The following is a 16,405-nucleotide window of genomic DNA, read 5'->3' as shown; positions in this document are numbered from 1 at the left end:
TAATAAATATCCACCAAAAATATATATTTACATATTTTTTTGCCTCAGTTTAGGCCGATCATATTCTTCTACATTATTTTTGGTAAAAAAAAATCGCAATAAGCATTTATTGATTGGTTTGCGCAAAAGTTATAGCATTTACTAAATAGGGGATAGTTTTATGGCATTTTTATTACTATTTTTTTTTTTTTTTACTAGTAATGGTGGCGTTCAGCGTTTTTTTTTTTTTTTTTTTTTTTTTTTTTTTATTGTGACTGCGTTATGGCGGACATATCGGACATTTTTGACACATTTTTGGGACCATTGTCATTTATACAGCAATCGGCGCGATTAAAAATGCACTGATTACTGTGTAAATGACATTGGCAGTGAAGGGGTTAACCATTAGGGGGTGGGGAGGGGTTAAGTATGTCCTAGGGGAGTGATTACTAACTGTAGGGGGATGGGCTAGCAGTGTCATTACTCTGATCACAGCTCCCGATGACAGGAAGCTGTGATCAGTGACACTTGTCTCTATGCAGAATGGGGAGATGCTGTTTACATCAGCATCTCCCCGTTCGTCCTCTCCATGAGGCGATCGCGGGTATCCCCGCGGCGATCGAGTCCGCAGGACCCGTGACCCAACTCACGGAGCTCCCGGCCTGCGCGCACGCAATGGCACGGCGAGGAATTCAAATGAACATACAGGTACGCCCATTTGCCCAGCCGTGTCATTCTGCCGACGTACATCGGTGTGCGCCAGTCGGGAATCGGTTAATGTCCGCTTTGTTTTTCTAATGTAAATTTTTGGACATGGACAGGTGATCATATGGATCAACCTTTCTGTTGAGCAGTTGATTAGGTCCCTGATCTCATACTCCTCAGTAATGTGAGCCTTATGTCTCAAAATGAGAAAATTCCAGTTTTTCTACTTTTTTTTTTTTTTTTTTTTTTTTTTTTTTATCCAATGCTTGTCACATGACTTCAATCTCTCTACCTTCGGAGTCTAAGAGCAACAAGTGGGTGTGGTCACTGAAAAATAGTGACTTCACTTCCAGGGAGGGACACAGTTCCTGTGTAGCCAGTGGGTGTATACAGGATGGGAGGAGCTGATCATAGGTTCCTGCCCAGTGTTCTCTTGACAACGAGGCATCGTATATCCTAATTCATGAGAAAATGAAGAAATAAAAAGACCCATCCGCACAGGACATAGGGGGGGCTGGGTGGTGCAGTGCACATACACAGTATAGCTGTGCTAGGCTTTGAATCAAGACTACCACAGGAGAAGGGAGCTTGGGCGGGGGGTGGAGCCTGTCAGTGTAGCTGGAAGTGCTCTGGGGTTTCAGCTCAGTCTACAATGATCACTATACATGAATAGTACAGGCAACCACACTAAAACTTGTTACTCCCATGTAATGAGCAATAGAAATCAATCTGTATCCTTCCAAACTTTTTTCCAAAAATGTTCCTTTGGTGAGCATAACATCCTTCCTTCCAAATCTGTCTGTGTCTAGGCATGTCTGTCTAAGAGACCAACAACCTTTTCAGGAAGTGAAAGACGGCTTAGCAATTTCAGATAAAAGGGGAGAAAGTGTTGTCGGTGAACAGAAAGTGTTTATCTAGCTAGACAATCAGCATCAAGAAAATTAATAATGATAAAGATATTTAACGTACTATTAATAGGAAAAATTTCATTTTTGACTGGAATTACTCTTTCATGTTAATACAGCAACAACATAAACATTTTACTTCTGTCCCAAGGACCTCTTGTCAGGACACTGTTACAGAATAAATTATATACACTGAGGGAGGAAAGATTACTATACTCCAACAGCCAATCATTTCATTTCTGCTAATAATACGTTTATCTTTTGTTACAGGCTGTTGCTGATGAATACAACCGTCTAAAGGACATTAAATCGGTAAGTAAATTTACAGTTTAATTGGAGATGTTAAAGAATTACTTTGATCTCTCTTTTATAAACGGATGACATATAGGCAGCAGTAAGGATAAATGGCCTTGGCAGTCATAACCCTTTTTATGCCAGAGCTATACGTTTTGCATGTTTAAAAACAAAAAACATTTTTCTGAAAGCAGAGATCCTAGAGAATAAAATTGTAGTCACACAATATTGGCGCAACAGCTTATCAAGTGCAAAGTTTTAGTAAAAAAAAATGGTATGTATAGTTAATTTTAAGGCACACAAATCCAATTTTTAGGCAAAATAAGAATTTGCACAGAGTAAATGGCTACCCAATATGTCACGCCCTAAAATTGTGTGTGCACATTAAACCGCAAAAAAAAAACTACCATATCCTAAATTTTCCGTAGGCAACACTTTAACCCAGACAGTCATCAGTTTACAGTTGATCATGAATAATATCATTGCTCTCACTTTGATGTGCACGGAAATGTTGTGTAGTGCAAGCAACATTTCTGTGTAGGTTCCCCCAATGGGTAAATTTTTTTACATGCCTATGCACGGGGGGGGTTGGGGGGTTTACGTGCTTAGGTGTACCCTCTTCTTTTTTTATTTTGTCACCTAGGGGATTGAAAGTCCCCTAAGCAAAATCATGTGGCAAGTTCTCTTTAATGAGACCTCCCCCTCCTGAAGCAAACAGTAATTGACGTTTATACATGTCGCTTCTGGGATCTTACTAGTTGGGAAGATCAGTAAATGGAATACATGGTGGGATGGTGGTGACGCGGTGTACTTCGGGGGATTCATGGAAGGGATTGGGTGGATGTAGAGCCAACATATTTCTTTCAGTATGTCTTTCCTTTAAATAGTTCTCCTAGGGAGGTGTCATGTTGGGGGTCTGGCAGAAGACCAGGGGAGAGCTGAAGTCAGCTGTTGGTCTGCTGAGTGATGAAACCAGGGGAGGCAAAGAGGAGGGTGTGTCGCGGATGCATAGAGGTGCAGGGGTCTGTTTGGAGGAGTCTCTGCTACCGACTGCTGAGACTGGGGGGTGGAAAAGAGCCTCCCTGTGGCTGCATAGAGAGACACAGGATCTGGCGGGTCCTGTCTTCCTCTTTGCTGCCGACTGCTGAGACAAGATAGGAGTGGGGTGCTGCAACTACAGGAGCGCTGCAAGTACCACATGACATGGCCTGTGGGCCTTGTGTCTGACACATGTAATGTATAAGGTCCAGGGCTGATGGCCTTTTGCTCCTTCTCTAATAAATGTGCCACTGGCTCAAGGTAAAGTATGTTCATCTCAGGAGTTCTAACACTTTACTGGAAGGAAAATGCTTTTGGATTACTCACTTACTATGTAGTAAACATACAAAAAAAGAAACCTGGACTTTCATAGTGCCGCATTAACACATCAGACAATAATATCTTTATAAAAACATCAAATGTTTATTAGATATTTGATTAAAAGATTTTTTTAACATCACAAAGTCGCATCAGAGATTTTGTAGGTTAAAGAGTGCTCCCCTACCATCCAGAGGTGATGCCCACATACAGATCTTATAGAAGTTCACAGAACCTCAGATTATCTGCAGTTCTGTGAACTTCCATGATCATGTGTTCATAGTCCAGGTTTCTTTTTTGTTTCCTTGTATGTTAAATAGGATGTGATGTCCCCTCTTACTCTGCTTGTACTGGCACTTATTGCTTTAGTATGTAGTAAAGCAAAAAATGGAATTTCAAAGCATAGCCACCTTCACAAACTGCTCTATATATCCATCCAAATAGGTTTCTTTTAGGGCTGCAACTAACGATTATTTTCATAATCGATTAGTTGGCCGATTATTGTTTCGATTATTCGATTAATCACCTTAAAAAAAGTGTGGTGTATAATTTAGTTAATGTGTAAAGTTTTAAAAAAAAAAGGTAATTTATTCTTAAATATCTCTGTGCTGTGGAACATATAAATAACCAACTATATGGTTAGGGAGCAAAATATCGAATCCACTCTCAGCATAACAGACAGAAGAGATATACTGTACATACTATTAGAGGAGATATACTGTACATACTATTAGAGGAGATATACTGTACATACTATTAGAGGAGATATACTGTACATACTATTAGAGGAGATATACTGTACATACTATTAGAGGAGATATACTGTACATACTATTAGAGGAGATATACTGTACATACTATTAGAGGAGATATACTGTACATACTATTAGAGGAGATATACTGTACATACTATTAAAGGGTGAATCTGGTAAATATCATCAGACTCAGTGATCAAATTTTTTTAATAAAAACAATGTCTTCCTTCAAAAAATGTAATTTTAAGAACGTTCGTTCTTTCATTCAGCGAATGTACAAAGATTTTTCGTCTGAATATTCTCGTCTGAAAATTGATCCGTGTGGCCAGCATAAGGCTCAGTACACATCTATGCAGTTTGCTTTTGATCTGTTTCTGCAGTGCTTTTTGCTGTGCGTTTTGATTTCTGCACACGCATTTTTTTGGCCAATTTGTTGTTGGGCAGATTAAACAACAAAAATTGCTGCAAAAACGCATTACATGCTTTTCTGCAGCTTTTCAATTGAAGTATATTGAACCAAAAATGCACCGTTTTGCATGAACGTGTCCCATAGGAAAACATGTAAATGAGCTGTAGTGCATTTCTGCAAAAGCACCAAAAAACACACATAGATGTGAACCAGGTCTAAGACGTTTAGTAACATAATGGGGTTAAAAAAAACTAAAATTAGCCCTTTATAGTACAAAAAAAGCAGATAATCACTACTGTAAGGGGTTAATTTTTTTAAATATAGAACTGTTAAAGTAATATATGCAGTAGCGATAATTTGCTCTTCTATAAAGGGCTAATTTTAGGGTTTTTTTAACCCCATTATGTTACTGGCCGATTAATCGATTATGAAAATAGTAATCGATTAATTTCATAATCGATTAGTTGTCGATTAATCGATTAGTTGTTTCAGCCCTAGTTTCTTTTAAAGTGTTACTAAACCCAATAATATAAAAATTGTGCATCTGATGAAACTTTCGATGCATTAGTGACCCCTCACCCTCGATCTGGCCAGCGCTGATTGACACTGTGCCAATGACATGCTCCATTCCCAAAAAAAAAAAACTTACAAACTGAGCATGTGCAGCCCGACTACACTCACTGTGTCTAATCTGGACTTGTCCCACGGTGCTGGAGGGAGAGGATCTGTGCATAGAGGATCAAAAAGCCTTTTTACACAATGCAGAGGATTAACCCAAGTTCCACAGTGAGTATAGCAAGCATGCTGTTCTGCATATACAGACAGATTTTACTGTTGTGGGTTTAGTAACACGTTAAGTGTGAAAGTTAATAATAATTGTATATACAGTTGTGCTCAAAAGTTTGCATACCCAGGCAGAAATTGTGAAATTTTGGCATTCATATTGAAAATGACTGATCATGCCAAAAAACTCTTTAATAGCATTTATCATCACATAGTTTTTTGGATCCTTTTTAAATCATAATAGAAATCGCCCAAATGGCCCTGATAAAGTTTACATACCCTGGAATGTTTGGCCTTGGTACAGACACAGAAGGTGGCACACATGGGTTAAAATGGCACTTAAAGGTTAATGTCCCACATTTGTGGCTTTTTAAATCAAAATTTGTGTCTGTGTATAAATAGTCAATGAGTTTGTTGGCTCTCACATGGATGCACTAAGCAGGCTAGACACTGAGTCTTGAGGCGGTAGAAAAGAACAGTCAAAAGACCTGCGTAACAAGGTAATGAAACTTTACAAAGATGGAAAAGGATATCAAAAGATATCCAAAGCCTTGAATATGCCAGTCAGTACTGTTCAATCACCTAATAAGTAAAAAAAATTGGGGATCTCTCGATAACAGTCGGTGTTCTCCTGACAGAAATCAGTTCTCCTGATATACAAAATATGTATTTTTCACAAATCTTTAGTACATGAAAATGTTCTCATACTTTAAGTCTCTAAGCTGTTTTCCTGCTGTCTGACTGTTTGTTCTTGGTGTCAGTAATTGGATTGCCAGAAGGGCACAAAAGCATTAGAAGACCCTTAATGTCTCATTAAACCGGTTTTAAAAATAGTATTTTACAAAGGGGACTTCTTGTTCCCTATGCAATATAAAAAAAAAAAGTTCCATGAAAGTAGAAAGAGGTCAAAAAAAAAAAAAAAAAAAAAAGATTGAGCCTGCCTTTTTATGTCCATTCCCAAATGCAAGCGCACTCGCCAGGTGCACCTACATATGGAAACGTTGCGTGTGATGTTACATTTCACTGTGCATGCTTGAGTAAGAACGATAAATCTAGGGCTGATATTCCTGGTTAACATTAAACAGATGACTTGTAGGGGCTTTGAAATTGTGGCCTGTGGAAAATTTGGGGTACAGAAGTTGTAATTTTGCGTACACACAAATTTTAAAGCTTGGCATGTTCAGTATCTTCTCCTTCTCTCTTTTTTTAAATTTTTTTTCTTTGTGAAAATTTGTTTCATTAGAAATATTTACATGCAAACAACCCTTATCTTCCCCCCCCCCCTCCCATTTAATATGCAGAGATACAAAAAGAGGAGAAAGAAGCATATTCGCGATACTTTTTTTTTTTTTTTTTTTTTTCAATTATTTATTCTATGCTGGGTCCATTTTCCTCCCGTTCACTTCCCATTTGGAACATCCACACCTACCCTCCTAAGACCCCCTCTCAGACCATTCGATTGCCTTGTGTTCCATCTCTTTCCTCACTATCCCAATACCCACTCTCGACCACCCTCATTCACACCACTCTACCGTTCATATATGTCACCTCTTATTTTTATTGCGTTCGTTCTCTGCACCTTTTCTTTCCTTTAATGTGGGTATCATTTATCCCTGTCCTCTCTTCAAAACCTTCTTATCCTTCTTCCTCTGTACAAATGGTTCTCAACTATTAGTTTCTTCCACCTCACTCTAGGAAGGATATCCTTTTTGACTCCCACCAGGGTTTCCAGATCTCTTCATATTTCTCAACAACCTTGTCTGACGTATAGATTTTTCCTTCCGAATTGACTCATTTATGCCTCGCTCCATTCTGTACAAGGTGGGGGGAGAAACCGATTGCCACCTTTTTGCTATCACCAAAGGATTGCAATCTGGGTGCATCCAGGGTTTTCCTCCCCCTCTACAAACCCCAATACACAGAGCCTTACATCCGGGTTTGGAGGTTTTCCGAATACCTGATTTATAATTCCAGATACTTCCTTCCAATACCGGAATAGCTTCGGACACCTCCGAAACATGTAGATTAAATCCCCTTCCATTTCCCCACATCTTGGACAACTAGCATCGAATCTACGGCCAAACAAAAAAAGCCTTTGAGGGGTATAGTAAGCTTTATATAGCAGAAACAGATGTGACATCTTTTGGGAGAGGGCAAGTGAAACCAAGGGGCTCATTTCAAGGATTCTACTGCTCTTACGTTTTATAGTTACTACATCTTGGTCCCATCTCCTCCTACTTGGTGGGACCCCTATCTCTTCCAGGCTCCCCTTAGATATATGCGGATATAAGCTCGAGATAAGGCCTTTTTGGGGTTGTTGCATTAATTACCTTCTGGAGTAAAGGAATCTTGCTCCATTCAAGCGTCCTCTCTAAACTGCGCCCCCAGAGCATGCCTGACCTGTAGGTACCTAAAAAAGGATATATTGTATATTATTGCCTCAGTTCCTGAAAAGATTTCAACGTGTCATCCTTGTATAGTTGGCTCATAAACTTTATCCCACACCTTTCCCATTCCTTAATTTTCCCCATCTTCTGAATTTCGTCCAGATTTCTATTCTCCCATAGGGGAGTGTACTCTGTAAGTCCCCTATACCCTAGCAATGTCTTCACTGTATCGCATACTTTTACCATTAGACTTAGTGTGGGGAGCCTAGAGGGAAAAGAGCCCACCTCCATAGCTTCCACTATTGATCCATGTGGAGTGTTTTGTAGCATTTCCCTCGATGCATATCTCCCTTCCAACCTGCTACACCCTCCTATATGCTGTAGTTGTGCCACAAGGAAGTAACACTGAGGGTGTGGAAGTGTGACCCCCCTCCTTCCTGTCTTTGTAATTGTAGGGTACGCAAACTGATTTTTGCCGGACCACCTTTCCAGATGAATTCTCTGAAAATGATGTCTAACTATTGGAACCAATTTTTGTATACCCACACTGGAGAATTATGCAGTGCATACAAAAGCTGTGACATCCATAGCATTTTAATCAAGTTACATCGTCCTGCTTCTGATAATGGGAGACGTTTCCATATTTTAATTTTTCAATTTTTTTTCCCCTGAATTTTTCCAGAAGTGGGACAATAATGTTTGATACGCTGTTTAGGGTCTCTTGTGATATTCCCAAGTATCTCATTTTGTCCACTATTTGAATTTGGCGACTTTCTCAGGCAAGGGACTCTCCAGGGGGTCCATTAGTAACCATGCATTTTTTTCCCAGTTTTTGGCAAGTCCAGAAAATTTACCAAAATTTGTAATTATTTCCATTGCCTTCAACAAGGAAGCCTGCGTATCTCCTAGAAATAGTAGGTCGTTCGCATATAATGCCACTTTTTTTCTTCCACTATTCCCCTTCTAAACCTTTGGGGAAGACCTGAGAGCCACCACCAGGGGTTCGATTGCGGGGGCGAAGAGCAGGGGAACATAAGGCACCCCTGTCTTGACCCCCTCAGCAGTCTAAATTTGTCAGAGTATTCATTGTTCACTCTCACTTTTGCCTCTGGCACCTTTTGTATAGCATTTTTATCCAATAATGAAGCCTGGGCCAAATTGGAACTCAGCCAGGGCGCTCCACATATATTGCCACTCAAGGCTGTTGAAGGCCTTGGCGGCATTCAAAGACAAAATGGCCCTCGATCCATCCCCGTCAGCCGTGATCTGTAAATTCAGGTACACATGTCTTATATTTATACTAGTGGATCTTCCAGGTATAAATCCCGACTGATCGGGGTGGACAAGTTTCTGGATGACCCTATTTAACCTAATCGCCAAGATTTTAATATCCGTGCTCAGTAAGGAGATGGGTCTATATAATGACTCGGTTAAATTGATGATAGGCAACTCCTATCCTCATATTGATTAGTGGTTCCAAATTAATAACTACTGCAGTAGGGAACAGACACAAAAGATACGCTCAGCATCTTTCCAAATTATGTTCTGCTTTATTATGACGCAATTGAAGGTTTCTATGCACATGATTATGTAGGTATCACATTAATATTACAATTGTAGGTTTATCGTAACAAGGGCGTTACATAGGCAGGCTTATTCTAATCAGGACTCAAAAGAATGTAAACATGTACTGAAAACATTATTAGTGCTGTGTGCACAGTGAGGGCAGTGTGCGATACATACAAAATACAATACAATTTATATACAGAACTTACAAATTTCCATTACAATAAGGTTGTATTAAGTGGGTCCTTGCCTTCTTATGTATCACAACTATGGTAGATTCCATCATAGATGTAGGAAGCTCCCCCTCCATCGACCCCCATTTCCACCCTTTCCAAATCCTTGGTCTGTTTTTTTAATTTTTTACACTTGTATCAATATACCACGAAGGAAGGCCTTCAAGGTGTTTCCTCTATTCAAATCAGCGAACTCTCTTAAGGCTGTTAGCGCCTCACCTGTGTCACCCATTGGTTCCATCCAAAAAGGGTTTATTTTCCACTCCCCAGGTCAAAAATTCTCCCTCACCTCTATTGTCACTGTCATCGGGGAGTGATCCGAAAGACCTTTTGGCATGTACCTTACATTTTTATTATTATTTTTTTTTTAATCACCTGCAGTGCCTCCTCATTCCCCAGAACCAAATCATTTCTAGAAAGTGGAGTGTGTCCTGGAAAAGCAAGAGTGCTGCCGGTTTCCACGCTCTCCATATGTCCATTAGTCCAGCCTCTCCTAAAAATGGGGACAATCGATCGTTGGCTGTAGCGCCCGTCTGTGTCCCCTGGGGGAACCCATCCACCTTCTGGTCCAAAACCGCGTAAAAATCGCCCATAACAATAACCGCCGGCACACCTGGTTTGTCCAGAACAAACCACCAACCTATACAAAATTTAAAGTGTCAAAGGGAGGAGAGACAAATTGGCCAACATGTAGGTTCTATTCTCTATAGTACAATACAAAAAAATGTAGCGCCCCAGTTCATCCTTCTTAATCTGCCTGCAGGTGAACTTTACCACAGACATGCTCAATACTCACCCCCCAACCCACCTTAGAATAGGAGGTGTGAACTGAATGGTACTGGGTTCGGAATTCACACCAGCCCAGCTGCAGTATAGAGACATGAGTAAGGTGCGTCTCCTGTAGAGTAATCTCACCCCATACATTTTTGCTACAGAAAGAACTGCTGTTGTGTTTTTTAGTTTTTTTTTTTCCTGCATAGAATTAACCATTTAGTGTTCAACAAATGCATATAATTCAAAATATCCAATCCACATTGTGTAGTTTCCATATAATTTGTGTGGTCTTTATTAACCAAAACAAAAAATGTTGTTCTGTAAAAATTTAGTGACAAAATATTTCCTATTTGAAATGCATTTATTCTTCATACATCCCCACATACCCCTTTCATACCTAACACCATCCGTGATTCATTCCCGATTCACTCGCCACCCTTTTGGGTCATCTCTGGGGGCTTCCAAAGTGACTTTCCCATGTGCTCCAGATAACAAATATTATTTCCTTTGTACATAACCTCCCCCCAATAACTTTAAGAAGGCCATATACACATTATCCCTCTAACCTAACTGCAACCCCCCACCCCAACCCCTTAATGTGCGAATAAGTGATCAGCTGTGTCCATAGGTCACCCATGCAGTTATCTACTTCTATCTTTGAAATACCATTTTCTAGTTCTATAATTTTCCTATATGGGATGCCAACCAACCCTCTGGGTAATCAAAAAAACAGTCTCCCCCATGGCGGTCACCCGCAGTCTTGCTAGATATAACAAGGAATGGGAAACTTTCAAATGCTGTCGTTTACGTTTCATTTCCAAAAACGTAGCCCTCCGTCTCTGCAGTTCTGGTGAAAAATCTGGGTATATTTATACCCTAGCACCTTCATAAATGATTTTACTCATTTCCCTGGCCTTCTGCAATATGGTTACTCTGTCTTTATAGAAGAGCATTTTTACCTGTAGGGGTCTTGGGTAACTCCAGGGTGGAGGAGGTCTAGAAGGCACCCTATGAGCTCTCTCCATTGCAAAAAAGGGTGAGCAAGTGTCCTTTTCCAAAAAGATCCCTGAGCCATTTTTCCAGAAATATCACAGGATCCGGGCCTTCACTGTGCTCAGGGAGCCCCATAATCCTGACATTTTTCCTTCGTATTCTCTTTTTCATATTGTCCATTTTTATCTCATAATTGCTCATTTGTTCTTTTACTGTTATCTCCCGCTTATGGGGGTTTAGGTCGTCCTCCACCAGACTATCTCTTCCTTCAAGGGCGGTAGTCCTTTCTTGCACTTTTTGTAGGTCATGCCTGACACAGGATAGCTCTTCCCGGATTGTTATAAGCTGGTCTGACAGTTCACCTAGGGAAGTCCTACAGGAATTGCCTGCAGGATTTCTTTCAATGATGGTTCTCTTTCTGTTAAAGCTCCAGCTCCAGAAGGGGGCTCTGGAGTATCTTGGATATCCTGAATGTCCTCCCCTGCAGATTTCAGTCCTGTAAGATTTACCTCTGGTGCTGCTGTCGCTTGCCCTTGGCTTTTCCTCACAGCTACGGCCCCAGCATGCGCCTTAGGTTGCGCTTGCAAGTTCTGTTGCCCTCCCTTTGTGCAGGTCTGACCTGGGTTATGGGCAAATCTCTCTAGTTTGGCTGCTGCCTGATTCTCCTTCACGATTCGTTGTGGCTGGGTACTAGAGCTGGCACTGTCCTGTTGTGCAGGGTCTCCCCCCCCCACTTCCTTGTCTTTGCTAGGTGTTAGCAGAGATGCTTGGGGGAGGACAGTACTTGCACCCGAGAAAAAGGGGAGGTAGGCTAATAAGGCAGAGAGGTAGCAGCCCAATAATCAAGGGGGGCCCCCTTAATCCCCCCCCGGATGCAAAAGAGAACAAGAATAGGAATATTCCAGAAGCAGATAACTTAATGTCCACCAGGTGTCACTGCAGACCAGTCTAGCCTCCTCTGGTAAATTATAGATGCTGGACTGCATGGAGGTGTCCTGGGGACGATGTTGGGTACTGCGGGTGCGTCAGCGGCTCTCCTCTCTGGTCCCTCGATCCCGCTGTGAAGAGCGGGTTCCCCTGGTGGGGCGTCAGGGCTGCCAGACCGAGGGTAAGCCGTCCCCTCACCACTGCATCAGTTCCAGCTGACAGGATCTCTTGCGGAGCTACGGCAGGGCTAGATCACACACGTCTGCCCTCTAGAGCATCCGGTCACGCCCCCTTACTGGAGTTCAGCTTTACATGAGGCTCCTACAAGGCAATCAAGGACTCTCTGATCATAAATCGGTTAACATTGGGCACAATAATGCCTGGTAAACACGTAAGGTTTTTTGTCATTCAACCCAGAGCGTTAACCAAGAACACAATGCAATAACCCACAAACTAGAAGTACTGTATGTAAATTTGCTATAGTCAGATAATTAAAAAGAAATAGAGGTTAACTAATTACAGTCAGAATCTTTTGGTTACGATACAATAAGCCTTTGTTTCCTTCCAGTCTTCAGATTTCAAGAACAAACGGAACCGCTGCAAAGGGCTCAAGACCAAACTAAACCACATCAAAAGTATGGTCAGCGACTATGATGACAGCAAATAGCCACCTGGACATTCATACTGAGAACACAAGCCAAACTTTGTGGCCCTGGCCATCAAATTTTTGTATTAATGTGGTTGAGCCATGTATTGGATTTTGGTAGTGGCTTAGGCTTGTCGTAAATACAGATTTCATATATTTCTATGAATAAGCCTTAGATTGTGTTTTTTTAATTTTATTTTTTTCCATTTTTAAGATTTAAATGTACATTTATAAGTCGTGTATAATATCTTGGCTTCAATTTATGGGTGCAGAACATCTCCAAAATGGCATCGTATTTGGTCTCCTAAATCCACAAAGGGCCAACTGTGCATATCTTTTTATAGTTATTAAAAGCCATGTACTTTTATTTTTTTTTAACTTGTGCTGTTCCATTTCAAGTTAGAATTTGTGTGTATATATATATTTTGCTTGGAGGACAAATCTTTAGATTTCGAATGCCTTGATTTAAAAAAAAAAAAAAATACAACCCCTAAGAGTTTGAGTTTTTTTAGATGGCATCTTGCACTGATTTTTGTACCGAGTTATGGCAGCCAGTGCTGGGGGGGGGTACATTTTTTTTTTTTTTTTATAGATATAGTATTAGTGTGTGTGTGTCTGTATATATGTGTATATATACACATACATATATACACACACTCTGTTGCTACAAACTTTTGGGGTTCACTGTTGCTCCCATAGGTGTATGCAGCCTATTGCATTAGGGTGTGCACCTCAAAGTTCAAACACATATGTGTGTGTGTGCATGTGTATATATACGGAAGGTGTCAGTAGAGCAGTGAATGGTGTCATAAGGGCAGATATTGGTGTCAGTAGAGCAGTTGCAATCTTATTTTAATTGTTTTTTGCAATTTTTTAGGAGAAAAAGATTTTTTTATTTTATTTGGTGAAATATTAGGGGCCTAAACATTGGAAATATGCACCACACGGGGTGATTAGGGTGTGCCCTGGCACACCCTGTGCGCACCCTATGGTTGCTCCACTTGATAGTATGAAGAAATCCATAGGTGCATCTTGTTGGTTGGAATAAGTAGTGTATGATGCATGTGTTGTCACAGATCTGTGTCAAACAAAAAAAAGGCTAAATAAAAAACTAAAGGATATGGTTAAGGAATTGGTAAAAAATGAGCAACTCGGAGAGTAATCGGCCAATAATTGAATAATAGTCTTAAATATGGTCCCCATCTTTTAATCCCGACACCACCTTCCAAAATAAGCCAGTTGGTGATCACATGACCTGCCTTAGTGCGTCTGTGTGCCATCAAGCCCTTTTTTTTCTTATGATTATACCTAAAACTTACAAATGCAATGTTCATTACAGGAGTGTTCATTTTTGTTTCTATAGTAAAGGGCTAAACTGTTTTCTCTCATTTTAATATTTGTCTAATTGGTGTTGTAAATGATGCAGCCCAAATTGTTTTTTTTTTTTTTTTTTTTTCTCTTTTGTACTTTACTAGGTGTAAGTAATTGAAATCAGTGTATGACAACTATGCTATAATGGATGTAAAAATGACTTTTTTTCGATTCCTTTTCTTTTCTTTTTTTTTTTTTTTTAGATTTTTGTATATAAATTTTCTTTTGCAGTGTTTTTTCTCCCATACCTCCCATTTCTTCTTCTTCTTTTTTTTTTTTTTTTTTTTGATTAGACATACCATATGTTTGTTACAGATATAAAGAATATTGCGATATTGGGCCTTTGACACTTGAGTTATATGACAAAATACTATAACCTTTTCAAATGCAGAAAATGGATGCGTATTTCATGTGAACTGTGATAATAAATGTTTATAAAATTCTGTTTCAAATGCAGTGACTATTTTATTTCTGCAAATCATCCTTGTATTTTTTTTTTTTTTTTTTTTTACGCAATTAGATTTTATTTATTAAAGACATAAAAGGCAGCCTTCCTAATCATGATCAAGAATAAAAATCCAATGGAAACAAGTACGATCTTTTAAAAAATCATTGTAGCAAGCAAAAGCTAACAGGTGTTAAGACAAGCATTTTCAGCTTATTGTTTTCTTGCCATGTAGAGAGGTGTCGTGTGTTTGGGAGAGGGGATGTAAGAATCGGTTTAGTTGGATGTAAACAGTCTGAGGTGGAAAGGAAAGGTCCAAAAAAGGGAATAAAGACAATGAACTAATGTTTTATAGTATAAAGTTAGTGGAAGATGATGCCAGAAGATTCATGTCAAAGCTCAGAACTCATCTGTGTCTAGGGATACAGCTTTAGCCACAGAAATAAAGACCCTACAAAGATTTTTTTCGCACTAGAGCAATGATAAACCTTAACGGTAAGGAAGTTACTAGTGTATGGATCTAGGCATTTTTTCCCCCCAGAAAGGTTTCAATATGGGTCAGTTTCACCAGATTCGAGAGTACCGATTTTTCATTTTGACAGTTCCAACAAGGATTGGATTTGTGTAGGTACTGCTTGTGTGGTTTCGTTTATTGGGAGAAGGATGCCAACAGGTTTGCGATTATTATTATTTTTTTTTTGTTTCAAATCTACCCACACGTTTTTCTTGAAGTAGGGTTTTTAAAGGTTTTTTTTTTTGTTTTTGTTTTTTCACCATAGCCAACCTCCTAGTCACAGCGTACACTTTAATTTTATAACCTCAGAATCGTATTGGCAATACAAACAATTAATTTTGACAATCCAATATAGGCCTACTGGAAAAAATCCCCATTCATGCTGTGAGTGTTGCCTGTCTGCTGGCCATCTTTCCACAGCTTCCTGGATTCCATGCATGCTTTTCTGCTTCTCCTCTGCCATTTGATTTCAATTCTTAAGGGCTACATATCCCATGGTACCTTGCCCACAACCAGTGCTTCCTCTACTGACTCCACCTCCTGAAACCCCTCAACACCCCTGTAGTTCTGAGGGCAGGCTCTGTGAAATGTGACTACGTACCACAGAATTCAGGAAGTAAATATGTTGATTTTTGCAATGTGCATTTTCAAACTTCAAGATTGTTTCGATAGTTAAGAGTAGGCTAGAAATTGACATTTTGACCACAGATACACTTTAGGCTAGCTTCACACATGCAAAAAGCATAACATATGGTAAAACTCACATTTATTTTAAATGGCAAAACAACATACCTTTATAAATGCTCAACCGGCAGTCACTTTATTAGGCAATAGCTACAATGACTTTTAGTAGCTTGACCCTGCTACTAAAATTGCTAAAGCTTAAAGCGGACCTTCAGGTTTTCTCAAGTCATCTTCCAGGACGGCACACCTGAGAGATGAGAGGCTCCTCCCCACAGGAAACACAATCAATCAACAGCTGTTTTAAGTCCACACCCTTCCCCCTGATCCTCAGTTTTTGATTGTGTTTCTCCCTACACGGCGAAACTGTTTGTTTTTTTCCAAATGACCGAAGCCTGGGGCTGGTGGTCTCCCCCTGGGAGCCGGACCAAATGCCTGGGAAGCCTCTGGGTCTGGCGGGATATATTTATCCTTCCCGGGGGGTTCCCCCTATCCTTTCCTCAGGGGGGGCAGCAGAAACTAGGAAAGCCCCCCTGAGAGCTGAAGGCCCCTGGGTACAGTGGTGTCCCCAGAACTTCAGGGGCCTTTATCCTGTCTCTCCCCCTTACCTGTCCGGACGTCCGTTCAGACGGGGGTGCTGGCTGTCGGTTCTTTCCAGGGGGATCGTATCCCCTGACTCCTG

General features: G+C 40.3%; 1 protein-coding gene across 1 annotated transcript in view; it reads left to right on the top strand.

The window, feature by feature from the left end:
* Nucleotides 1-14,535, top strand: part of OCLN (occludin) — an 89,603-nt gene extending 75,068 nt beyond the window's left edge. Inside the window, exons 8-9 of the mRNA XM_073624423.1 lie at nt 1,860-1,901; nt 12,635-14,535. Of these exons, the coding sequence (XP_073480524.1) occupies nt 1,860-1,901; nt 12,635-12,733 (141 nt within the window). The 3' untranslated portion in view covers nt 12,734-14,535. The remainder of the gene's footprint in view (nt 1-1,859; nt 1,902-12,634) is intronic.
* Nucleotides 14,536-16,405: the final 1,870 nt, after the last annotated feature.

Source organism: Aquarana catesbeiana, linkage group LG01, assembly GCF_042186555.1.
Source record: "Aquarana catesbeiana isolate 2022-GZ linkage group LG01, ASM4218655v1, whole genome shotgun sequence".
NCBI classification, from domain to species: Eukaryota; Metazoa; Chordata; class Amphibia; order Anura; family Ranidae; genus Aquarana; species Aquarana catesbeiana.
This window is presented reverse-complemented; position numbering and strand designations above follow the sequence as displayed.